This window comes from Schistocerca cancellata, chromosome 7 (genome assembly GCF_023864275.1).
Source record: "Schistocerca cancellata isolate TAMUIC-IGC-003103 chromosome 7, iqSchCanc2.1, whole genome shotgun sequence".
Classification (NCBI taxonomy): Eukaryota; Metazoa; Arthropoda; class Insecta; order Orthoptera; family Acrididae; genus Schistocerca; species Schistocerca cancellata.
Window position 1 is genome coordinate 607505644 of NC_064632.1, and position 27954 is coordinate 607533597.

The window sequence follows — 27954 nt, forward strand, 5'->3', positions numbered from 1 at the left end:
GGATGTGGACCAATCTGGTTGCAGATGGAACACAGGTACAAGACAGGAACATGACTGTTGCCAGTTTTGGGGGAGAGATTTATTGAAAAGGGGAGAGGCCTATATATGTCTTTTGTAGACCTGGAAAAGGCATTTAATAATGTGAGTTGTGATAAGTTTGCAACTATAATGAGGGAAAAAGAGAGAGGATTGGAGACCTAGAACTAATTACACTGTCTTCCCAAAGTTACGAAACTGATTTTATTCTTGTTGCACAAGCAACATCAGTGCGGTAACAGCAGTGGCAGCTGGAACTAATGATGTAAACAAGTGATGCGCATTTGGTCAGTTGTGAGCAGGTAGTGTTAATTACTGGTGTGCAATCATGGTGTCCAATGTTCTTATGTCACTAACTGCAATGGAACTAGGTATCTACATCAAATATTCAAGACAGTTTCCAGAAAGTTTTGAAGAAGAGAAAAGTCTGTGTAACGTTTGTCCCAAACTCCTTGATTCCTGAATGAAAACTATGCATGAGGACCTGCCACAATTTGACTGAAATACAAAATGCACACAATACTTTTCTGAAAAAATCACCATGGGTGATGAGACTTGGTGTTATCAATATGAAACTATCACAAAATGACAAACTTCAGAAGAAATTCATGTGAAGGGGCAATGTTTTGACAGCATAACTGGTATTCAAGCCAATTTATCATGTAAGTAGAACATCCCAAAGACAGATTTTTCTGGGAGTTTCACATGGTTGTATGAACATTCTGTGCATTGTACTTGTGTGTGTGTGTGTGTGTGTGTGTGTGTGTGTGTGTGTGTGTGTGTGTTGAAAAAAGGGGGGGAGGGGGGGTAGGAAGGTAGAACACATGAAGCATTAAAACCATCTCTTAATGTTTCTCTATTCTTTATTAGTCCAGTCTCAAAAGAATTGTGCTGATGGGGTGTATTTAAATCAAAATGGATCAATGAAAGTCAGAAGAAAAAGTACCAACTGGGCAGAACTAGGAAAAGGAGTAAGGGAAAAGGAGTAAGACAAGTCTCCTACCTTTTTCAGTAAGTAGTTACAAAATGTGATTGAGCACTGTCCACTAAATGAGAAGGAAGTAAATATTGGAAGATGAAGAATATAGTGTTTGAGGTTTGCAGATGACCTAATCCTTCTAGCAACATGTGCAAGAGAGTTAAATTTAGAGTGAATTTCATAGAAGCTAAATGAAAGGAGAGTCACGGAATGAAAATCAATACGAAGAAAAAGAAAGTAATGGCACTAGCAAGAAATGAAAGGGCAAAGATAATGATTAATGGAGAAATATTAAAACATGTGCAAAGCTTTAAATACCTAGGAAGCATGATAGAAGGAGACTGCAAGAGTAGCACAGCTACATCTACAGGGGCTGGAAGAACAGCACATCTACATGATTTCTCTGAAATTCACAGGTAAGTGACTGGCAGTGGAGTCATTGAACCACCTTTAAGCTACGTCTCTACCGTTCCACTCGTATGCGCTGGAAAAACAAACACTTAAATTTTTCCATGCGAGATCCGATTTCTCCTATTTTATTATGATAATTTCTCCCTATGTAGGAGGGCACCAACAAAATATTTTCACACGCTTGAAGAAAAAGCCGGTGACAAATTTCATGAAAAGGTACTTGCTGCACAAAAAAACTGCCTTAGTTTTAATGACTGCCAGTCCAATTTGTGTATCATATCCATGGCACTCTCTCCCATATTTTGTGATAATACAAAATTGGCTAGCCTTCATTGAAATTTTTTTATGTCCTCCATCAATATTATCTGACGTGGATCCCACACTACACAGTAGTACTCCAGAAGAGGATTGACAAGCATAGTGCAAGCTGTGTCCTTAGTACATCAGTTAGATTTTTTAAGTGTTCTGCCAATAAATCACAGTCTCTCGTTTGCTTTCCCCACAACATTATCTATGTGATCATTTCAATTTAAGTTATTCGTAATTGTAATCCCTAAGTATTTAGTAGAGTTTACAGCCTTTAATTTTGTGGTGATTGATTGTGTAAGAGAAATTTAGCGGATTCTTTTTAGTGCTCATGTGGATGACTTCACACTTTTCATGATTTTAAGTCAGTTACCACTTTTGATCATATGATGACATTACATGATGATAAATGGCTGCATCATCTGCAAACAATCTGAGGGCTGCTCAGTTTATCTCCTAAATCAATTCTGTAGATCAGGAGCAACAGAGGGCCTGTAACACTTCCAGATATTACTGCTGTTTTAGTCAATGACTTTCCATTCACAGGGTGTATACGTGGACACGGAAAAAAAAATTCCCGAATTTTTCCCGGATTTCCCGGTTAAAAATACACTTTCTCCCGGGTGGAAAAACACTTTTTCGTTGTTAAGTGACAGTATATTTTCCCTGCAAAACTTATCGATCCTTTGAATGGTTATGGGTTTATACACGGGCGTTGAATTTCCCGGCCGGAAAATATCTTTGATGTGCAGCAACATGTACGCTGCGTATTTTCGTATTACGAAAGTATACATTGGAATTCCACCAAACACTTCATGTTACTTTCCGAATCATTGAAATTGAGATTGTGATGCGCTTTTGTAAGCCAGTTATTGCTCAAGTCACGTGATCTCACCAGCCGATGACAGCGGATATTCAGAGCATAGGACAAGTGATGTACCGTATTTACTCGAATCTAAGCCACACTTTTTTTCCGGTTTTTGTAATCCAAAAAACCACCTGCGGCTTAGAATCGAGTGCAAAGCAAGCGGAAGTTCTGCCGTCGAATATATGTAGCGCTACACAGGCATGCTTTGTAGGCACAAAGATAAATACTGGCGCCAAAACCTCTGCGTCGGTAAATAAATTAAAAAAAGAAAGGGGGAAGACGAGCTTTTTTTCTCCGCCCCAAGTTTCGACCACTGCATTCTCATACATTATCCAATGAAGTAAATATAAATTCTGTATTGTTCATCTTCGAATGTACCAGAATTACAACGTACTACGAAAATCCGACTGGCAAGACTGTTTGGGATGTTTGTCAATATGGCCAACTCTACGTTCTCAATTTTTTCCTACCTGTGAGAAGTGATGGTTGCTAATAAGAACCTGATGAAAAGTGAGTCACATGCAGTATTCTCTTCACCATAAGAATAATACGAATATAAACATTTTGCCATGTATTCTTTCGTGTTTGCTGCTATCTCATTTAAATCCTGTCTGCCTAATAAACTACGAAACTAGAGTGAGACAACAGCAAACGCGGAAGACTATACGTATCGTGTCATGTTTATATTCGTATTATTCTTATACCTAATAGTGATAACAGTCAGAAATGAAGCACGGCAACTGACTAGATTTTTAAATCTAAGATGACTAATTTCTGTGCAGAATTTGATGTACTAAAGAAGCGTCCGCAAAGATTTTCAAACGGAGAAAAATTTTCGCCTAACTTTCGTTCAGAACATATTCTATCATACGCAGTCTATTATATGGCTCTTGTTGATCATTATCAAAGAAAGCAGCAGTGTAAGTAACAACAAATAGCATTCACTTGCCATTGTTTCGCTAATGAGATGATTCTTCTCTTTCTTTGTTTTTTTTTTTTTTTTTAAATTGTAAGCGGCAGTAGCGCGCACAAAAGCAAGCCATGCCGCGAGCCGCGACAGGCCGTAAACACGCACTATCAGAATGCGACAAACAATGCATGACACATTTTCAGCTGAGAGTGACGTAAACACCTATAACAAAGAGAACGGCACTTATCAGATCAAAGCAAAATAAGCAATTGATTCAAACCAGACAAAGCACGTGAAAAAGAAAGGGTACCCGTATAAATACGGACGGAGCGTCTGACGCACAGCAATGGCTACCTGGTAAAGCTTAACTGCTAAGCTTACAACTCGAACCAAACTACTGTAGGTGTATCGTCATTCATTCGACCTAAATTATGTCTCATATTGCAATGGACCAACTTTGTTTCGATTTGGAGGTGCGGCGTAAAACTTTCCTCTCCCCTTGAATTTCGAGTCTCAAATTTTCAGGTGCGGCTTAGATTCGAGTGTGGCTTAGATTTGAGTAAATACAGTAGCCAGCCAACAGCAACGTCACTGTTAAGTAGCACGAACACCCAAACAGGGAAAGTTAATAGTTTAAATTAATATACATAGTGTTGCTACAAGAAAAGCAAAGCGTTCACATACAATATTGGTCTCTGAGGTTAATAGGCTACAACAGAAGCTAAGCTTTCGTATATAATGTTGATCTTTTTAGCGCGTGCTACACTTTAAGCTATATCACACAAATGTGCCAGTAAAATTGTTAATAATGACATAAATGTCTGATCTTCAGGGTTCGAAATTCTTCTAAATGGCTCGTCACCAAATAGTTGATTTTTAAATGAGAGTCAAATGCTTCGCGCGACCTGTTAGAAATAGGTTCATTTAAGCAGTTGCCAGAGAGCGCAGATAACAGGCGACACCACGTCTGCGCAGCTACCATGGCGTAGGAAGCCCGTATGTACGTACATATAAAACATTGAAAGGTCATACATTATGTCATAAAAGAAACAAGACATCAGAGGATACTCCAAGAGCATCGGAATTATGTGAACCATACTAAAATGTGCACATTTAAAATGCATACTTAAAGTGCACATTAGTATATCCAGATTGCCAGTGAAGTAGACCTCGACCTTACATTAAGCTTTTCAGTGTGGTTTTCGGGATGTAAATTTTCTTGGAGCACTAGTACTGTATTATATCATGTTTGGTTATTTATTATGACATAATGCCATACGTGCTAGAAGATGAAAACGTGCACTTGAAATGCTGCAAACAGTTGAAACCAGCCAGTACTGCGGAATTAAACATTTCGTTTGAAATACATTGACTGTCTCTGCCGAAAAGGTTAATAAAAGTCAAAGTTCTTTAGCAAACAGGCAAAAATAACTTCTTTGTTCGCAAGGCGATTAATGCTTGACTGTCAGAAAGGTGGAAGTAAAATAAAATCTGAAACTAACAACATATTTTAGCCTTCCGTAATTAGTGAATGTGTTTTCATTCAGTTGATAGCGCCTGGCCACAGATATCCGTTTTGTTTTCATTTGACGTAAGAGTAAACTAAGAAGAAACAGTAAAATCTCTAAATGTAAACATGGCTCACGTGGAGACTACCCACTAAACTCTGACTGCTCTGCGCTACATCCCCGGATCTATGATATTTGCTAACCAGGTCAATACTATAAAAAAAAAATAAATAAATCGAATTTCCAAAAATATGTTCATCTTGTAGCGCACATCTTCCTGGGAAGTCTGAAACATAAAACGTGTGTTCGAGGAAATGTAAGACATGTTAAGTTGCCAAAGTGCAGTGCCACGCCTCTTTAGACAGCATTCTTCTATCGCAAGTAACTGTATTTCGTTCCATGGAATTTAAACGTGTATATTTAGTAATGGATGCCATCAAACTATATTCAGGACAGTGGAAATTGGAATGTCCTGTGGCGCCTCTCCTGCTACCATTCCGCCGGTTTGACAGCCTGGCCCTCTTTCATTTAAAAAAAAAAAAAAAACGCACCTAGCGATTAATAGCGGATGGGATTATTTGTAATCGGGAGAACAGGAACTCTTCAGAAAATATGCACTCTTTATAGCTCTTTATTGCCTATTAGTTAATAATTTGCTGTTTTGTGTGACAAAAAATTAAATATTGGATACATAAAACTAATAAAGACAAGAGACAAGCAAGAAAGTACACATTTCTTCAATTCTTAGCTCCTAGCCGTTTTTTCTCTCTAATCTTGCTACAGCATTACGTGGCGTGTTTTCCTTTCTGCGAAAGAATCTATTCCTTCATCGAAGTTCGTCAAACGGTTTGCTACATGAAAAATAGAAATGTCGTTATCTAATACTGAAAAAGCTGTTAACACAAATATTACCCAAGACTGGTGTGGTTTCTAGATCTGATTATGTCTATTTACTCACTGTCTGCTAGATAAAACAAAATAGGCCTTTCTAATATTGCAGCAATTTTGTAGCACACACCAAATAAAGGAAACTGTTTTGGCATAAATGGCCATTTTTATAACAAGACAAAATATAATTAACGAAGTACCAATATCAAATGTCTATTAGGCCTACTATAAGCAAAAAGCTTAATGTTAGGAAACAGTTTCACATTTCATTCACACGCACCAGTTTTTCAAGCATATAGATCGAAAAGTAGTATTATGAAATTGTTATATAAATTTGTAATCATCTTATTCTTCCGTAATTTGTATAATGTCCCCATTTCTTCTCCTTCCCCATTCTAACAAACAATCTTGTCATCACCAATTGTGTAGCTATTCCTGTCGCAGTCAAAATTTGTTCGCCAATTAACTTCACTAACCCTGCTATAATCACAGGTTTCGTTATCCCACGATTATTCTCCGGTTAGGCGTTGTTACGTACTCTTACAACATGTTTTCCGCGTTACTTCCAGAATAGAACTTACGCGGCTGCTAGTTGGGGACTGTACAACTGGTCCTTACTAGTGTAGCAATCTGGCAAAAAATTTTCTGTCAAAATTTCATTTTCTTGGATACACCGAGAAGACAATATGTAATCTTTCTCACCTGTTATTCCTGTTAGTCATTTATTTCCATTCTGGTAGTCTGAACCTAAGGATTTCGCTAGTAATTATAACAACGCTGATCATTCGCAAATCCAATCAACCACATAATCAAACGGCAATTGGCATTCACCCATTTGGCTTTACTCCGCTCAGCTCCTGTAGCCCCATCCCTTTTTGTCTGGGGAAAGTTTATTTCTAGATGCGACGAGGATGTGTTAAAAAATGTTCAAAAACCAACAGGGATGCGTTTCAGAATCATATGAGTAATTGATAGACCAACATACGCTGAATATTAAGCGCTTTGTGAAACAAGTTTTTTTCCCCAGGCGAATATGAATTTGGCGCCCCCTTTTCCCGGTAGCATCTAGCTGCTTGCACAGCCAACAACCACATTTCTGTTGCCAGAAGCGGGACAATCTACTGCTCAAACGCAACTCAACTGCGCATGCGCACTAGGTCCGCTCGTAACTGCTAAAACGAATCTCATGTGAACAGTTGTGATTTCACACTCATCGGAGGCAACTTGTTGTTGCCACACGCTTGCATGAGCACTGTCTTTCCTTTGCAATTTAAGTTATTTTCGTTTTTTCTCTCTTATTTATGTTTTATTGTTGAAGAGTTATCCTGCAGTAGCGGAATACAGTAATATCCTCTGTCAGAGTACTAGTTCTTACCAGTGGATGTAAAAAAATTTAACTGAAAACTAGAACAAGGAATAATTCCCGGGTTTTTCCCGGATCCCCCGGTTGTCCCGGGTCGTATACACCCTGATTCACCAGTTATTAAGAACTGTCACCTTCCTGATAGAAAATCATTACTCCAGTCATGTGACTGAAACAACACCCACCCAGCATGCAATTTAATTAGAAGCTGCTTGTGAGGAATGGTGTCAAAACCCTTTTATAAATCTAAAAATATGGAATCAACAGCAGTCGATAGCAGTATGTTACTTAGTGAGAATGAAGAACTATGCAAAAACAGACATAATGTCTTGTGGGATACCAGCAATCACTGATTTTATAATGTTTCTTAAAATCCGTTTTGATTGCAAAAAATTTTATTATTCATATGACCGGTTTCGGTTCATTCAGAACCATCTTCAGATCTGATGTTTCAGTTACAAGAGTAACCCGTCCAAATCCAGCAACTTTCACATGCTACGTCACATCGTGACGTGGATTTGGACGGGTTACTCTTGTAACTGAAACATCAGATCTGAAGATGGTTCTGAATGAACCGAAACCGGTCATATGAATAATAAAATTTTTTGCAATCAAGACGGATTTTAAGAAACATTAATGAAGAACTAGTTGTGTTTCACAAAAACAGTATTTCCTGAATCCATGTTGGCTATTTGTCAATAAATTGTTTTCTTTGAGGTAATTCATAATGTTCGAACACAATGTATGTTCCAAAATCCTGTAGCATATTGACATTAATGATATGAACCTGTAATTTAATGGATCATTCCTACTACCTTTCTTGAATATTTGTGTGTCTTGTGCAACTTTCCAGTCTCTGGGTAAGGATCTTTCTACAAGCGAGCAGTTGTATATGACTTAAGTATGGAGCTACTGTATCAGTATACTCCGAAATCTTAAGTGTTTTAAGTTGCTACATTAGGCCGATGTTATCTACTTCCATGTTACTCAAGTCAGCAGTTGTTCATTATTTGAATTCTGGAACATTTACTATTTGAATTATAGAATAATTACTTTTGTCTTCTTTCATGGAGGAATTTCAGAATACCGTGTACAGTAACTCTGTTTTAGTGGCGCTGCCATCGATAACATCACCACTGTTATTGCACAGCACAGGTATTAATTGCGTCTTGCCGCTAGTGTACTTTACATATGATCAGAATCTCTCTGTGTGTTATGCCACATTTCGAGAGTGTTTCGTTCTGGGAACTACAAAAATTAACAACAGGATAGCAATAGTGAAAGAGGCATTTTGTAAGAAAAGGCGAATTTTTTTTGCAGAAATATGGGTAAAGATTTGAGGAAAAGACAAATGAACTGTTTAGTATGGAGTGCCCCTCTGTATGGTGCAGAAACGTGAACAATGACGAAGAAACATTGAGCACAGCTGGAGGCTTCAAGGTGTAAAAAATGAAGAAGTACTGAGAAGAGTGGGGAAGCAAAGGCAGTAGTGAATATAATAAAAAGAAGGAACTGAAACTTCATTGGTCATACACTAAGAAAGAAGGAGAGGCTTATAAAACAGTCTTAGAAGGGTATGAGGAAGGGAAGAGCTTTCAGACCCTGGATGATGTGATGGACAATGCTCACATACATAACACCATTAAGAAGGATTATAGAAAATAGGGATGCAATGAAGCTGCTAACATGGCGAAAAATGTATGACAATGATGATCATGAATACTTTTCTGTAGATAAAACAAGCTGTTTGTTTCAACAGCTTTCCTATAAACTTTCAGGAACAATAAAAAAAATTACTTGATGATTTGGTTATACAGAATTGTGAAGAATGACATAAAATCCTTCTGAAAACATCAATAGTGATTTTGTAATGAATTCAGATATAAAATTATCAATTTAAAATACAATGCTTTAATTCATCAACTAATATGTATTTCATTAGTTACATTCAGAAATTTTTAAATACTTGTAGTTTCAAACATTAGGATTAATATTTAAACATGCAAAACTACCACTGAAAGTTGATAACTCTTCATAAATTAACAGCTTTAATTGTAATTCTCTGGGATACGTAGAAGACCCACCAGAGTGCACCATTATGGTTCGTGTTTAGTGTTGACACTAGGCCTGACAGAGTATACAGACATTTGAAAAGATACTGCATACTCTTGTGAGGCAGTGTTAACAGAATCTGACAAAGTTTGAAAGGGGCATCACCATGAAGTCCCATTTGGCCAGTACTTCAAATTGTGCACTAACCAGATTTATGGTACAGTCAGATGTGACAGAGCGCAGAGGTTAGAGTGATGGGAACGTGAGGTCAGGTATTCTCACCATCAAGGTTCCATTCGACCATCTCCTTTCGTCACAAAGGGAGGATCTTCATACTGTGCACAAAGCACATCTTAATCCCCTCAGATCTGCATCTGCCATCAGAGAACAAGTAATGGACTCCCCATAACATTCTGTGGCATCCCGCACAATCGACTGAGGACGAGCGACAGCCAGACAAGGGAATTATTGTCCCACGTGTTAGGCTGCCCTTAACGTCACAACATGAACAGACTGGGAAGTATGGACTGCCGACGAATAGCACTGTATTTTGTCTGTCAATGAATTGTGGTTCCTAATTACCACTGACGACCATAGTTGGAGCCAAGAGGTATGAGATCAGATAATAGCTGGTAGTGATGATGGTACAATACTATGTCATGGACAACCCAAGTTCTCACGTGTTACCTCTCGTGCGACACTATCGTGTTGCTATTTTTCGACAGGACAATAATCGACGACATGTGACACGTGACTCTAAGACCTATCTGTGTGATGCCGAGATATTCCCATGACTGGCAAGGTCCTCGGATCGATCCCCGGTAGAATACATGTGGAAAACCTCACGTGTCAACTCCGTCCCAGTGCCAGTCCCAAATATCAAGGACTAGTTACAATAGTTGTGGGCCAGCTTTCTCGGGAGAAAATATGACGACAGCCTTACAATGCTCTTTCCAATTCAATCAGTGCTTGCACCTGCGCCAGGGAAGCGCAATGTCAGAGGGATAGGTGTGCTCATACTGCTAAGTTCTTCGTAAATTTGACCCGATTCTGTTATTCACTAAAACACCATAACATCCCTACTCGACATGAGAAGTTTATTTTATTTTGTTTCCTCTTCTGGGCATTTGATTTCCTTTGTCAAGCAGTGCATATTATTATTGTTTTAACAACATCCATTGCATCCATGTTCTGTGGTGTTATGTTAATAAAAATTATCTCAAAGTCAAATTTTATGTAAAAATGGAAATGTGTTATGTTAGACTACAAAAAGGAAATGTTGAAAAACCTGAATTGGCTAACACTTGGTGACAGACGCCAGTTATCCTACAAAAGTCTCCTTACAAAGTTTCGAGAACAGGTGTCGACTGAACAATTTAATCTTCTTTGTTCCCCTACGTATTGGCCCACATAGGGACCATAGAGACAAGATTAAACTAATTATGGCATGCACGGAGGCAACTGAGCAGTGTGTTCTTCCTGCTTTCCTTATGCAAATGGAACAAGAAGAAACTCTAATACGTGGAAAATGCTACGAAGCCTACACCATGCATTTCACAGTGGTTTGCAGAGAATGTATGTAGGAATGCAAAGGAATTGGGTATTTTGGAAAAGCTTACTATTAAAATTTGGAGGGTACATGTTCCAAGAAGAGTTAAACACTTTACTTCATCCCGTACATATACTCACAAATAACCACTCTACTAAAAACAGAGAAAAATCAAGTGTGTACAGTCCTACGGACAGTAATAGTTTTGGTGAATCATTTTGAACTGGATGAGGAAGGGAGGGGAGAATAGTAGCAGTATTAGTACTGTGTGTGTGTGTGTGTGTGTGTGTGTGTGTGTGTGTGTGTGTCACAGTACAGTACATGATGATGCCCCCTAGTACTGTGTGTGTGTGTGTGTGTGTGTGTGTGTGTGTGTGTGTGTGTGTGTGTCACAGTACAGTACATGATGATGCCCCCTAGTACTGTGTGTGTCTGTGTCTGTGTCTGTGTGTGTGTGTGTGTGTGTGTGTGTGTGTGTGTGTGTGTCACAGTACAGTACATGATGATGCCCCCTAGTACTGTGTGTGTCTGTGTCTGTGTCTGTGTGTGTGTGTGTGTGTGTGTGTGTGTGTGTGTGTGTGTCACAGTACAGTACATGATGATGCCCCCTCTACCACAAGCAGCTGGTGGGGAACAAATGCATATGTAAATAAGACGCTCTTTGGGCAGACTCATGTTTAAAATTTTATCCAATACATTTATTGCAAGTCATACAAACCCAGTTCGTCGACGAGTACCAGTGAGTGCTCTGTAGCATGTGCACAGATAGTCGCAGTTTCGCTTAGTTCAATGTAAAATGTGCTCTCTCCGGCCATTGCATCATCTCTCGCACCTATCCTTGTGAAAATTCTGTCAACCAATGTAAGCTCAAACGAGGCAGCTGGAACGTGGCAGCCCTGGAAAATCAAAACGCAAAAAGCTGGTAAGAATTTTTAATTGAAATGAAGTCAGCTTTGTAATGATGTTTCTCCTTATATCTCAAACACTATGTTGCGCTGAACATTTCTTAGATGTTCAACTTTTGCACCAAAATAAAAAGGAAAAAAATATAAAAATAATGTGAGGGCGGGGGCATGAACAATTTCCTCCTCTTTTCACACCATGACACACAACTTTTTGTTATTCCGTAGCTCAATCCAAATAAGAAAGGACTACACAAAAATTAAACACACTCAAATTTGCTAAGACTGCACAACCCAGGAAGAATGGACCAAATGAGTATGTACAACAGAATTGAGCATGAGGGCAAAGAGGTGGCATAACCCAGCAGTCTGTTAAAGCCATCTGTATCACAGTGGAGCACTACAATGTGTGATAGTGCATACTGTAATGTAACAGACTGAGGCTAGCATATGGCAATACAGGATACGTTGGACTGCTAAGCAACACAATACACTTTAGTTCCATAGTGTATCAAATTTTTGTTTCCTACTTGCGTTAATTACTATTAATGATATTTAACATAATACATGGAAAATACTTTAGTAGAATCTTTGTTCAGTCTATGTAAAATGATATCTATAATTGTTTGTGACATAAACAGAGGCCATATTTATAATAATCGGCAAGAAATGAAAAAGTAATTCGTATAAAGTGATATGAAATGTCTAAGGAAACTGTCACAACTGAAAACAAGTGAAAGCCCAAATTAACTGTGTCTAAAATTAAATGTAATAGTAATTGTTAAGTATAGTTATGAAGTCAATTTTGGAGCAGAACACATGTGAATTTGTTAAAACTAACAATTAAGAACTGTGTGTAACTAAGTCTATTAAGATATATAAACTGCCCCTGACAGAGAGAGTTATGCATCCAAAAGGAGAAAAGGAAATTAAATTTCATGGATTGAGGAAATATGTGATATTATTTGAGTGATTATAACATTGAGTCAAATTTACTAAGAACTTGGCAGTATAAGCCCACTTATCAGTAGGATGCTGCACCCCTCCTGGTCTGGATACGTGCACTAATAAAGTTGGGAAGGGTGTCATGAAACTGCTGCATCCTCACCACAGGCCAGCTGGCTCCTATCGGATGCTTTAAACGGTGCTTGACATACCAGATACTTGTCCCGAGACAGAGCTGACATCCGATGTCTTTCCACACGTGTACTATCGCGGACAGATCTGGTGATTACAAGAGTCCCTCAATGTCACAGAGACACACAACACAAAAGGGCAGGCACTGTCCTGTCGAAAAATGGCAGCGCAATACTGTCACACAAGAGGTAACATACGAGGACGCAAAATGCCTATGTTGTACCATTGTGCCATTAAGAATTCCTGCAATCACTACCAACTGTGATCTGAAGCCATACCTGACGGCTCTCCACGCCGTGACACCAGGAGTAACGTAGCTGTGCCTCTCCAGCACAATGACAGAATGGAACTTCTCCCTGTCGTCGCACACTACCCGACACTCGTCATCTGGGGTACGCAGAACCAGACTTCATTGCTGAACAAAATTTGTTGCCATTTACAGACAATCCGTTCTTCCCTGTTACAGCACAACTCTGTGTTGTGCTGTTAACAACAGCCTAAGCATGGAACAATAATTCTCTATCCCGCTTGTTTCCTGATCAACACGCTAATCTTCCCTATCGACAGTCAGAAATGAATGACTAGAATCTTTACGAGTACGGCTGCTCTCTCGTCACCATGTGGTCTGACATCGGATCACTGTCACATCTAAAAAATCTTGGTGTTGCACAGTTTGAACTGCTGGCCAAATAGAAACCAACAATGCAGCCAATTTCCTGGCCGTTGTTGATAATGTTGTGTCATACAAGTAACTGGTATCAACATTCTCTTTACAGGAATCACTTGAAATCTGATGCTGTTCTTTATCAGGTCTGATAACAATCCTATAAATGAAGAAAGCTAATGCATTCTGGTGTCCATTCATTCTGTCTCAAAGAATTGCAGCTCTAATCATTTACATACCCACCAATGATGTGCATATGTATAAAGTGACACTGCCAGCTGTCCACACCTTTTGAATGCTTCCCTCTTTCTGATCAGGCAGTGTAAGTTAAGACAGCTGTGTCCAAACAGTAACATATGTAGCAATATGGTAGCACTTGGAGTGAGCGATATTTTGGAGTGGCTGTAGTGAGTGGAAGTTGTAGTTTTGAAAGCAATATCTTGCCAAAATGCAGTTCAGAAGTTGATTTATGAATCAACTGCACAAATTAGCTATCAATGAAATTTGACTACTTATTGTGTGAAAAGTTACTATTCTCAAAAAGCAAATCTAGATGCCAGAATAATTCCTACATCATGTACTCAGGCAAATGCAGTGACTGGATTTGGAGAATAATTAGCGACCAATAATGACACCCACTGGATTTGGAGAATGATCAATAACCTAGAAATTTGGATTTTTATTAATTTGTTGTCACATCACTATTAACACGAAGAATCAATATAAAAGTTTTCTGGGTATGATACCATGTCCTACTGTATAAAACTACAGCTGGAGAAAACTAACGTTTTGGCCACGGATGCAGCGGCTTTCTTATGGGTCTACTGGGTATGCCGCTGCAACCGTGGCTGAAATGCTGGTTTTCTCCAACAGTAGTTTTATACAATATGAATCGATACCATACTCAGAAAACTTTCATGTCGAGTGAGTCAGGCCGCAGAAGCCTACATGATTATATTAACAACCTTGTACAAAAACAAATCTTCCGTGTCTTATCTTTCCAGTCTCCCACCAACTCCCAAAGTCCGGCCACAGAGGAGAATTCCCCTCGTAACTCGGTACCATCCAGGACTGGAACAACTGAATTACATTCTCTGCAAGGGTTTCAATTACCTCTTGTCATGCTCTGAAATGTGAAATGTCCTGCCCACTATCCTTCCCATCCCTCCTACAGTGGTATTCCGCCGTTCATCGAACCTACAAAATATACTCGTCCAGCCTTTCACAACCCCTGCTCCCAATCAGTTACCTCATGGCTCATACCCCTGTAATAGACCTAAATGCAAGACCTGTCCCATACTTCCTCCTACCACCACCTACTCCAGTTTGGTCACCAACATCACCTATCCCATCAAAGGCAGGGCTACATGTGAAACCAGTCATGTGATTTACAAGTTAAGCTGCAACCACTGTGCTGCATTCTATGTAGGCAACAAGCTGCCTGTCCACATGAAGGCCACCGACACACTGTGGCCAAGAAACAAGTGGACCACCCTGTTGCTGAACACGCTGCAAAACACGATATCCCTCATTTCAGTGACTGCTTCACAGCCTGTGCCATATGGATCTTTCCCACCAGCACCAGCTTTTATGAACTGCAGAGGTGGGAACTTCCTTGCAATACATCCTAGGTTCTCATAACCCTCCTGGCCTCAACCTTTGTTAAATTCTATCCTCATCCATCCAGCCATCTCCCTGGTTCCATTTCAGCACTACACAGCTGTCATTTCACTGCTACACCCAGTCTTTTTATTTCTCTCCTTCCGGCTACTTCCCCCCCCCCCCCCCCCCCCCGGTCTCCTGACCTCTATCTAAACTGCAACACTTCGCTGTCTGCCACCACCAACATACTATCCCTTCCCACCCCAGTCTCCTCCTTACCCCCACTCAGTCGCCATTCCCATCACTGCTGCTCGCAGTGTGGTTTCAGTTGCCTGAGACTGCAGCTGTGTGTGTGAGTTGCGTTTGTGTGATTGTGTGCGTGCATGTGTGTATGCATCTATTGCTGACAAAGGCCTTAATGGCTGAAAGCTTTAATTGTGTGAATCTTTTTGTTGTGCGTATCTGCGACTCAGCACCTCTGATATATGGTGAGTAGCAACTTTCCTTCTCTAATATTGTTAATTCCATCCTGGAGTTTCCATTGTTTGATTATACTAACATGAAAAATGTTACAATAGACTATGTTCAGACAGTTTGACTTACATCTTCTGAGGGCTGCAACAGTGGTGCACATCCCACCACTCATTAAACTCACCATCCCATTGAGTCGGGTGGCACAATCTACTGCTTTTGTACTAACCTGGCTCAGCCTACATATCAGATGCCAAACCTGTGGACTCTGAAAACAGATATTGCATCCTCCACAATCTCAATCCTAGTGGGATTAAACAACAAATGATACTGTAATGGTACTTTATGTTTTCTTGCTGTGGTATCATGTATCGATACCATCCCTACTGGCATATCACAGATGGCAAAGCAATTTTAAGATTCCGTCCAACACTGATAGCTGTCGTGGAAGATCCAGCAGTCCCAATGGAGCACATCAACTGAGCCACATCTCCAGCAACTCTGGACTACAAGTGTACTCTGTTGCTGCAATATAGGATCGTCGGTCGCATCGACTTGACCCACTCACACTTGGAGCCAGCTTGCAGCGCAGATGCCACCTAGTTGTGCCCGTCTCCACTCCATAGTTTGTGACTTTCTACAGAGAGACTCATACTTATTCAGATTGAGATAGCTGGACTCTTGTGTCCCACTGCATTACTTGTATCGAGTTTTCGTAAGTTTGGAGAAATAGAAAATTTTTGTTTGTTGTGTTAACTTGCTTGATAATCATTTCTGCTCCTGTCCAGATTTCCTACGACAATTGCCGCACCGCTCTGTAGCCTACATCTCTGTATTGCTGTGTATGAAGTAGTGCACAACATTTATCAAGGCCTCTGACAGTATAGATCATAAAATTCTGCTACGAAAGCTAAAAATGGCACAGCATTAAAGGTCTTCCTCTCACACCGAAGGTGTCATATCTTAACAATAGATAGGGACATAAAAAATTACGTATTTTCAATAAATGCAAATTTCACCTCAAAATGCAAAATTACATAATGAATGTTACTTTAATGTAAGCTGTATCCAGATGAAATCTATCCCTGTCCCCCAACCACCACCACCACCACCACCACCACCACCACCACCACCACCACCACTGACGCCGCTGCCGTCAAAACCACCACTGCCACCGCCAGCAGAGTCTTTTAAATAGCTTTACAAAGTAATCAGTTTTCAGTTACTGGTGTCATACAAAATTACAAGATCTAGCAAAGCATAATTTGGAAAGAATATATACACTTAAGTGCCAAATAAACTGGTAAGGGCATGTGTATTCAAATACAGAGAGATGTAAACAGGCTGAATATGGCGTTGTGGCTGGCAATGCCAAATCAGACAACAAGTGTCTGGAGCAGTTGTTAGATCGATTATTGCTGCTACAATGGTGTTACAGTTGGTGCACGAGTGCACCGTAAATGCCAGGAATCCGGTAATACATAAAATCTCCGACATCGCTGCGGCCGGAAAAAGATCCTGCAAGAATGGGACCAACGACCACTGAAGAGAATCGTTCAAAGTGACAGTACAACCCTTCTGCAAATTGCTGGGCCATCTACATATGTCAGCCTGCGAACCATTCAACGAAACATCATCGATATGAGCTTTCGGACTCAAAGCCTCTAGTGTCCCCTTGACGACTGCAGGACACAAACAAAGATTTACATCTCGCCTGGGCTCGTCAACACCCACATTGGACTGTTGACCACTGGAAACATGTTTTATTGTCGGATGAGACTCTTAAAATTGTATCTAGCAGATGGACATGTACAGGTATGGAGACAACCTCATGAATCCATGGACCCTGCATGTCATCAGGGGACTGTTCAAGCTGGTGGGGCCTCTGTAATGGTGTGGGGTGTGTGCAGATGGAGTAGTATGAGACCCCCGATATGTCTAGATATGACTGACAGGTGACATGTACGTAAGCATCCTGTCTGATCACCTGCATCCAGTCATGTCCATTGTGCATTCCAACGGACTTGGGCAATTCTACCAGGACAGTGCGACACCCCACACATCCAGAATTGCTACAGACTGACTCCAAGAACACTCTCCTGATTTTAAACTTTCCCACTGGCCACCTAACACCCCAAACGCAAACATTATTGAGCATATCTAGGATGCCTTGCAACATGCGCATTTATGGACAGCCCTGGAGGATTCATGGTGTCAATTTACTCCAGAACTACTTCAGACATTAGTCGAGTCCACACCACTTCATGTTGCGCATTTCTGTGTGCTTGCAGGGCCCTACATGTTATTCGGCAGGTAAACCAGTTTCTTTGGTTCTTCAGTGTATATGGTGAACTTTAATAAAACAAACTGCAGGGACAGATTCAAAAATGGAAATTGAGGAAAACACTCCTATGAACATGTGTACGGAGATGATCTCTGCCACACTAGAATGACAGCTCCTCTGACCATATGCTGTTTGTTCCTTGTGTGTTCACGGCTGTATAAACAGCAGAATGGTCCAGTATTTGTGTTGGGAACAAGACAAGATGATATTTGTGTACGGTCAAGCAGATGGAAATGATCGAGAGGAAGCACAGCTATACAATAAGTACCCTCACCGGCACGAACCACTTCACACAACATTTTAAGCCCTTTTTCTAGGCATTTGTGCGAGTATGGGTCCTTTCAGACAGACGAACCTGCAGGGAGCCGGTGGACTGTGCGTACACTAGATATGGAAGACCAGGTTCTGCAGGATATTAAGACAAACACAAGTAGAAGCTCCACACATGTGGCGAGGGTGCGGCAATCCATGAAGTGGTGTGTGAAAGCACACATTGCAACCCATGGAGATCACTATGAGCATCTGTTGTGATATGGATGTAATACAATTCTGTGATGTGTTCCAAGAAGACCTGTTGTTACATGCACACTGTCCATTTCAGGACAGATGTTCATAGGACCTTTCTTCCTCCATTTCCAGTCAAGAATCTGTCCCTGCAGTTCATCGGTTTTAATAACATTTAACATGTGTGTGTTTATTATACACTGAAATATATCTAAAACCATACATCAGACCACAAAAAGGTATAATTCCAATTTGTTTGTCTTATTGGGAGACATCCAATGATACCACACTCAACTACCCACTCCACCCCATGTGTGGGTGGGTTGTGGGCAACTTTTAAATCTTCAGTAGGATCCCCCATTTTTTATTACAAATTACGATTCTACAGCAAAATCTACATATGTTTTGTCTGAAGCATTCTCTTTGTTTCACCACTGATGCAGCTGTAATCGGAGGAATATAAAGGGGTACACAATCTTAACATATGGCATGCTACTCAATGGCTCTTAAATTTCCAATAGCACAGGGGACCCCACCTCCACACTGCGATGGTAGGACAGGCCACTATTTCACAACTTCTAATAGGAAACCCCATTCGCAATGTTGTATTTCTCCGACATATTGAACACGGGACTACTCAATGCGCCACTGTGGCCGTGTAACGAACTACAACGTAGAATAGATAGCAATCCTAAACGTTACAATACTTGCGCAGTGTTTAATGCCTGCACACCAACCTATCATTTGGAGAACATACATGCAAGTGGACAATGAATGTTGCAACCAAAGAAAAACCTGAAATGATCCTGATTTCGGAGAATGTAGGAGAAATGTTAGAGGCTGCTGTTGACAGGAGAAGCTAATGAAATAGTCATACTAGCAGCAGTGCACCACAACCGTCAATAAGCAGCTGGCAATTACTCCTTGATTGCGATAGGTAGGTGTGGGATTATAATCTGGAAAAATAATTTGTTCAAGTGACAAAGTTGGCTTATCTTTAGCTTAAAAGTTACTATTGTGGATCTTTATGGGTTGTGGTAGGTGGACATCAGCTGTCTACAAATTATTACAACTGCTTACTGACGTTTTTATGGTAGTAGGTAAATGGGTATGTGTTTCCACTTTTCAGTGCTTTGGGTGTTCACAGTATCTTACACTAAACTTTATGGTTGTCTTTCACACGTATACTGAATGACAATCATTTGAAGGTTACTTGACATATGCCTGCACAACGTTAAATATAAACCCCTACTTCTAGAGTGTGATTCAAGATCCGTTAAAAAATCCAATTCACATTAAAGATGCAGTTCAGGTTCAAGTAAAACCAGAAGTGACTCTTTGACATCTGTCGATTACATTTTCCTAATAATTAAGTCTATACCACATTCTGAAAATTACAGTTTCAAAGTTTGTGTGCAATATGTTAAATGTAATTTACAGTGCTCTCAGTACTAATTTAAAATCTAATATTTTCATTCTTGCATCTCAAATACCTGTCCCACAAAATTTTAACTTTTCCTAAACTGAATTTTCAAGCTGTGCAAATGCACTAAAAGACACTGTAATATTTTATTATTATTATTATTATTATTATTATTAAACGGAAAATTCAATCCGAACTAATACTGCCATCAGGAATATTCTTACTTCCTTTCTCAAATCCACTGGTAAGTGTTTAGAGATTAGTGAAGTGTACTGGAATCTGATTATCAGAATTCCCAGCCAGTACTGCATTTATTTTCACCATTTTTAGAATAAAGTGAGCGGCTATGAAGCCACAAATCTGTCTATCATTAATTAGATATTATTTGCTTTCTTACATACTAATTTAATCCACGGATCATATAATAGAAAAACATACTTTCACCACGTGAATTAATCATTGTGCTCATAACCTCATTGGCAAAAACTTTACAGACCGAAGTTGCACATCCTGCTACTGGTAGCATAATATACCACACTCTGAACAACGTGTTTTGGAGAGATCATTAGTGCAGTGTATCACTGAAACTACATATTTTCGTAATACTCACATATAAGTATGAAAAATATCAAGTATGGCCTGTTAGTTTCTAAGATTGTGGTCCCTTCTGACACTAATCGCTGGTGAGAGAAGGAAAGTGGCGTCACTAGTGACTTAGCGAGAGGGGAGACTTTGAGACTTAGTCTCCCCTGTATTCGTACTTAAAAAGATGCAATAGTAATTCATAACAAAAATATATACAACTTCCTAATAAGAGCTCTAAATGTGCAAAGACATCAGTTTTGTAGCCTGTGCCACACCCTGAGTATCTGCCTGCTTGAGACTCGACTGCTCTCAGTCTCTGCCTCCCTTGCCTTACCTGGCTGTGGGCGCCTGCGCGTTAGTGGCATTCTCAGCTCCCCTCCACTTCCCCTCGTCCACGAAGGCCGGTGCACTGCACTTGCTAGCAGGTATTGAGACTATGCTGGCTTTTAACAAGGAAGTGAACAGTCGCGCAGTTTGTGTTCATAGTCATTTTTGTGTGATTTTAGTGCATATTTTCGTTGTGTCGCCAGCAACTGAACACCTTGTAGAATTTTTATTAAAAACGCCTTTTTCTACATTAACGTACGAAAAAAGTGTGAATTGAAGGACAAACGACCTACAGATACTCCTATACTCAGTGTAGTTTTAAGTGCAGCCAAACAAAAACACATGTTTCACACAACCTGGTACGAAAAGTATACTTGGCTCACTGTGAATACAGTTAATAACAGATTATATTGTTATTCTGTTTGGTGGTGAAAAGGAATGGTGCAATGAGGGCATTTGTACAATAAAGAACTTTGACAGGAAAGCACAAAAGCATCAGATATCAAAACGTCACCTGCAGAACAAAGATTCATTTCAGTTATTGAGCAAAACTGGAATTGAGCACGCCCTTTCTGAAGCTGCTCGTCTGTCAGCAATAAAGTACAACGAACAAGTTGCATCCAACAGGAGAGTATTAGCTCATCTTATTCAGGCAATTGTATTTCTTTGTAAACAAGGAGTAGCCTTTCGTGGCCATCGAGAAGATGAATCCTACAGCAACAAAGGTAACTATCAAGAATTGTTGGATTTAATAGCTCAAGGAGAGAGTTAATCTGAAACCATCTGTCATCATCTTCAACCTTTAAAGGAACTTTTCCAGATATACAGAATGACGTAACAGAAATGATAAGTCTGGCAGTTAATGAGAAAATAAAATCTGAAATTCAGACCTGGAATTTCAATTTTGATTCAGGCTGATTAAACATTATACGTGTCATGCAAGAGTCAAATGAGTAGAATATTCAGGTACAGTATTGAAGACAAAATTGAGGAAAGATTCGTTCGATTTTACGATGTTCCTGGATGTAAAACTGCTGAACGTTTGTCAAACATTATTCATGCAGTACTGAAAGAATGGAATGTGGAAGGAAAAGTGGTTAGTCAAACATATGATGGCACTTCAGTAATGGCGTGCAGAGAAAGAGGACTACAACAAATTGTGAAGTAGTTCTGTGCTGTTTATTCATTGTTACGAACTGAATTTGGTACTGTTACATGCCTCCAAAATCATACAACAAGTACACATGTTTGTAAGTGATCTTACTGGATCTCTTTAAAGTTCTTCAGCCAAAATCTGTCAGTATAACTGCTTGCCACGACAAAATAAGAACCGTTTTGAGAAACTTATGACAATGAAGAACGGAAACATTCGTTGATGAATGCATTAAATGAAGCTTGTGTTTGAATGGCAACTTATCATTCTGTGACAGTCAAAAGACATCTCTCAGGGCACTGACTTATGAGATACTGGATTTGCAAATTGTTCAGATGGAAAGAAGATTTCCCAACTTTCTCAAAATTCAGTTTGTTGAACTTTTGAACGAAAAACGTTTCCCGAACTATCAAAAAGAATTCCGAAAAGTTGAAACTGCTTCATTTATTAGAACAGTACCCTTTTTTCAAATAAGAACACCTGAAAATGAACTGTGTAACATACATGCTGATGAGAAAAAACACTTATCTACAAAAATCCTCTTAAAGTACATTGTCATCAATGATTTAGACTCTGTTTACGAAGAAACAATGAAGTTCCTGCATTTGGTTTTGACCCTGCTCACAACTACAGCAAGCAGTGAACAAAGCATGAGTACTCTTAAATGAGGGAAGAATTATTTAAGGAATTCAATGTGTTTGAGCACGTTAGCAACAGAAAAGACACTGCTTGGAGAGCTATCCAGTGATCAGATCTTTGCAGACAGAGTTATAGACTTATTCGTGTAAAGAAAAGACAGGCACATTGCACTTGTGTACAAGAAAATATAAGGCTGCTTCTCTTGCTGCTGGAGTTCTACAAATTTGTCATCGTTTCTTGAACAAGTTAGTTATTATTATTATTGGCGGTGGTAGTGGTAGTGGTGGTCATAGCAGTTGTTTTATTTGATGCATTTTGTTTTATTTGTTTAAATTATTGTTTATTGTACTATTTTGTCTCCCTATACAAGCTGTAGAGTCTCCCCAACCTTTACAACCATACTACACCACTGGACGTCACAAAGTTCAAGTGTTTTTAACTTTAGTGACATGGCGATTTCCCTACACATTGTATGTTTGTGAAACTTGTCTGGTAATTCTGGTAACCAAGGACAGAGTGTACAGCACTCACTATGTTCATTTCGATACAGATACAGCTCATTTACATGCAGCTTATAACAGCAAAAGCTGAATTGCAGCACTCATCTCCAACCACAGAGGTGTTGTCGTATCCGTCCCATCCTTGTAAGTTAAAATGTAACCTACTTCGTATGTAAAATATATTCTAACCTAACCACCTCGATCCCATCAAAAACTGACAAATGAGATTGGATGCAGTGTGACCAAGATGTTATCATGTGACCTCCGGCGATGGCCTCTGGCGACCGTTGTCGGAGCCACTCTGACCGCAGCCTAGCAACCGTCTGGGCGATCTACATGTATCGTTTCTTTTCGGCACATAGCTGAAGAAATCTTGTTTCAGAAAATATAGAATGGTCTGTCATATATTAAAAACAATTATTTAAAAAAAAAATAAAGCAACGTTTTCTGTTCCTAGACACCTCATTTATATCAAATAATTCAGAATTGTCATTGATATTGTTTCTATTAAACATAGTTATTACCAAACATACACAAAACGAGCTTCCACTTTCTGGTTGTTGGGACTAATCTCAAGGAAAGCATGAGCAGGTTATGATAATCTTTCCAATAGAAACTTCCGAAGAAGGTATTAGAATATTTAATCACTGGCATAACTGACATATCATGTGGAATGAACGACTAACTACTGTTTCAAAAGTGAAGACAGTAGTCTGACTAACATAAATACAAAATAAATTTCACACAATGAACTTTAGAGTTCACAATTAAATTGGCGAGTTGTTGAAGACAAAGACAAGCTTTAAGCAAAGTCCACACCGAAACTGCGTAAGGAATAAAAATATTTTTTTCAGTCCGTTACCAGCCAAGCAAAGCAGTACAGACACGGTTAGCCCAAAACATCACCTTCACTTTCACTCTCTGATTCAGCCAAATCAGAATCATGAAGATTAATTATGAAAGGCTCCATTACTGAGTCTGTTGGTTTCCTTTTTAAAATCTTCTTTCTGGAGTGTTTCTGAATGTCTGGTGCAGTTTACCCATCCAGAGAGTGTTTCGTTGTTCACTGCTTCACGTGTGAGTTTCTCGACATCAGCAATCCGGAAGGTGCCATTTCTTTCTATGATATGGTCTTTAACTTCAGCATCCATACCAGCTCAATAATATTGTAGTGGCAATGATATGGTGATGACGTGGTTACTCCATGACCAGACTGTCTCACAAGTTCATCTATCTTGTTAAGTGCGGTAAGTAACTGTGTCCTGTTCTGTGGCACAGTGTGAGGACTAGGTAATAACCATGAAATAATTTCATCCTTTCTGGTATTCGAAGCAGGAGTCTTATTCACTGCACAGAGTGCACGCTCGCATTGTGATTGACAATAACAGAATTCCCAGCCATGTACTGAAGTAGCTGTTGTACAACCACTGCTTGAAGACAATAAGGTATGCCCCTTTGCCTACAGGAACCTTCAAGCCTCCAAAATCCTCACTTGTCTTCCATTACATTGGTCTTCAATGGCCCTGATGCATGTACATTTCATCAAGGTAATAAATATCTGACTTTCCAGCTTGTTTTATTTCATGCATTGATTTCAAGAACACTGTTCTTGCTGCTACAATGCCACTTCTCTCAAAGAGTAGCTTTCTTCTTTTATTGGTCCTTCTGTATTTAAATCCCATTTTCCTTAATATTCTGAGCATGGTAGATTTGCTGTTGTTGAAACTGTAAGTTCCTTTCATGCATGAACATAATTTATCTGGTGTAGGATATTAAACTGTCAAATATTTACCACCGTAAGACATTGTTGCTGAAATCACTGAGCTCACTTTCTTTCAATTTTGATGCTTACCGGGCGATATCAAAGTAGGTGATCCATTCTCTTCAGCAGATACACTGGCTTCACTGGCGATCCGTTAACAGTTCTCAACCTAATACCGCACACCACCACTGTTCATTAATGGTAACTGGCAACACCAGGAGATGCTTTCTGATAAGATGTGGATGCCACTTCAGACACCCAACTAAGGAACTGATACATGCTAAACACTATTTCTCTTGTCTACTTGTGTAATACTGGGTGTAATTTGCTTTTGCCAACCATATTGATCATACTGCCTTGAAATAACTTCTGAAAGAACGCCACGCAAAACACTAAAACAAGTCATAAACTCACTCCACATAGTATGAAATTAACTCAAGGGCATGCTACGGCTAACTCAATGATATTGGTTGGCACATCAAGTGATGTATCCAAGCTTCTTAAAGCACTGGACTATACAGTGCTCTAGTGTTTCTGGGCTAGAGGTGAGCCAAACGGTTATTTTGGAGTAATATTTCAGATGGGGTTACAGTTAAACAACAAAGTAGGTGGAATCCATCAGTTTAATTTTGAGTATAATTATAACTGTGAGTTGTGCAAAGTGGCAGGCCCATCGCATGGATCGTGCCATTACTTTAGCTAATTAACTGTCCGGTGCATTTCAGTTGATGTTTGGACAGTTACTGACATTCCATATTACATGTACATACATTATTGGTCACTATTAGAAATATTACCCTTGTAGCTGCAACAGAAAGTACGCAGAACTTCGCCACAGCACTGTTTAAGTGGAATGTTAAAAATGTGCTGTTTTAAGTATGAGTGTATGGCCTTGTAATACAACACAAAAATAGACATAACGTGATAGATTCATTTACTCTTGTACGAAATAGTCCATTTGAGGCTAGTGTGAGTATGCTAATCCAAATTTTATGTGAGATTTGGAAAACTGCTCAATTTCTACAGCTACTGTGAGAGTCTTATTTTTTGGTGGGAGAATGACTAAATTACATTCCTCCAAGCGTTCAGTTTGTCATGTATCTCTTACATTTGGCATTATTGTACGCACAATTCCAGAGGATGATTGGTTGTGTTGATCACTTAAGGGTAACAGGTTTAAACGCCTCAGGCATCATTATGACACCTTTTTTATGCTGTTGATCTAATTATTTTTTTGTTATCAAGATTGTGAGAGTGAATTAACAGTATTGATGCTAGGAATACAAATTTGCATCAAATTTTCAGAAATTTCACGATAACATAATTTCCTGTCCTGAGGAATACCTGTCGATTGCATGTTTTGCTTTCTTTCCCCCCTTCTATCAGACATATGAGGCAATTATAAACACTTCATCTGTCAACACCACCTGCCTACTTTGACTTTTTTTTCTTTTTACAATTTAATATCATGACAGTTAACTGTCTGAATATGTTAACAGACTAATTCATGGAGGAGGCAGATGAGCATTCAAAATGAAGGGCTAAGTTTCGCATGTAACACAACCTCAATATAGCAATGAGTGCACCTAACAAAGGTTCTTAGTGTTGCTAAACATAACAGAAAATGAACTGACTTGAGCTCTTTGAAAATAAAAAAGCATATATTATTCAAAAACGTTCATGTAGTATGTGCAAGTACTAGTACGCCCTAATATAAATATCACTGACAAAGTAACCGATCTGATTATCATTGTAAGCGTACCTGTATTCATTCCAAATATGCCTCCATCAAATGGTTAATTTGCCATACATGTGTCAGACGAAATATAAATATACCATTGTACAATTTTCCGTACAAGCTGACGTGCTCAATACTATGTAGATAATGTTTCAAAGTCAATGGCTACAAACTAATTAAATAAAAAAAGCCCATTTGCAATGGATATGTACAAATTGAGAAGACTAATTTTTCTCTTAGTAAAGCCATCATTACGTTTCACCAAATTGCACAGGTTTTTTTGTACACAAGTTGATAAGATACAATTTAAAGAGATTGATCTGATAGAGAACCGGCACTTTTATCATCATAATGATGCCACTAAGCATTAGGGATATGGTGTACTTTGAGAAGATACTCGACTACTTTCCATTTTTAGATTATCTGTAAGACTCAAATATTTCAGTAAGAGTAAAACACTTAGAAAATATTAACATGCTGCATACTCTTTACAATATTTAATGGATTTTCATGTATAAGACTATCGCTACTCTTTGGAAATATCATCAGGTTCTACGACCATTAACTGGAATCAGGAACACAGTTACCAACTTCCAGGTTATCTGTAGTGGTAGCCTGTTAACTGCCAGAGAACAAGAACTGTGAATGAATACGATAACTGCCAGAGAAAAATACTGACCTCTGATAGTTATATCCACAGTCTCTCAAATTCATAATGGTAATTAATTATTTGTACTACCCACTTACACTAAACAGGCACACAGAGAGATGACTCAAGGAAATGACCTTACATGTGCAATGGTTTTACAGCCGCTCCTATCAGTCACTGCTCCGACGTATCTTTATTTAATTTTTAGTACTGAGAGCACGCGAAATAGTACACATTACTATCAACAGGTGGCGTCCAGTCTCATAGTTATTTCCTTGGTGTATAGAACACCTGCCACATGGTCTATCCCTCTCCATCGTAGCCACATCTCAGTTGATGTGAAAGCATAGTACAATCTTCGGTAAACAGATGACGTGTGGCACTGTTGGCTGTTATTGAAATAACTGGTAGTAGCAGATGAGCAGTTATCACAGTAACTGCTACTATTAAATAGCAGGTTGTTTCTATCAGTTACATTATTTTTTGCCACCTCTATTCTGGGCATCAAGACCCGCTAAGTTACGTGGCATGTGCTGTGCACTCTGTTGCCCTGAACGTTAGACAATGTGTGTGGTTTCAGCATGATGGTTGCCCAGCACATTGTGCAATTGACACACAGCTGGTATTAGGCTGCATTCGCAGTGGCACCGATGACGGATGTCAGACACCGTCACCACAGTCGCC

At 39.4% G+C, this 27954-nt stretch overlaps 1 protein-coding gene across 1 annotated transcript in view; it reads right to left on the reverse strand.

The window, feature by feature from the left end:
• LOC126092089 (DNA mismatch repair protein Msh6) overlaps window positions 1-27954 on the reverse strand; it is a 325870-nt gene that overhangs the window by 15811 nt on the left and 282105 nt on the right. Inside the window, exon 25 of the mRNA XM_049907512.1 lies at window positions 11589-11766. Coding sequence (XP_049763469.1) covers window positions 11589-11766 — 178 coding nt within the window. The remainder of the gene's footprint in view (window positions 1-11588; window positions 11767-27954) is intronic.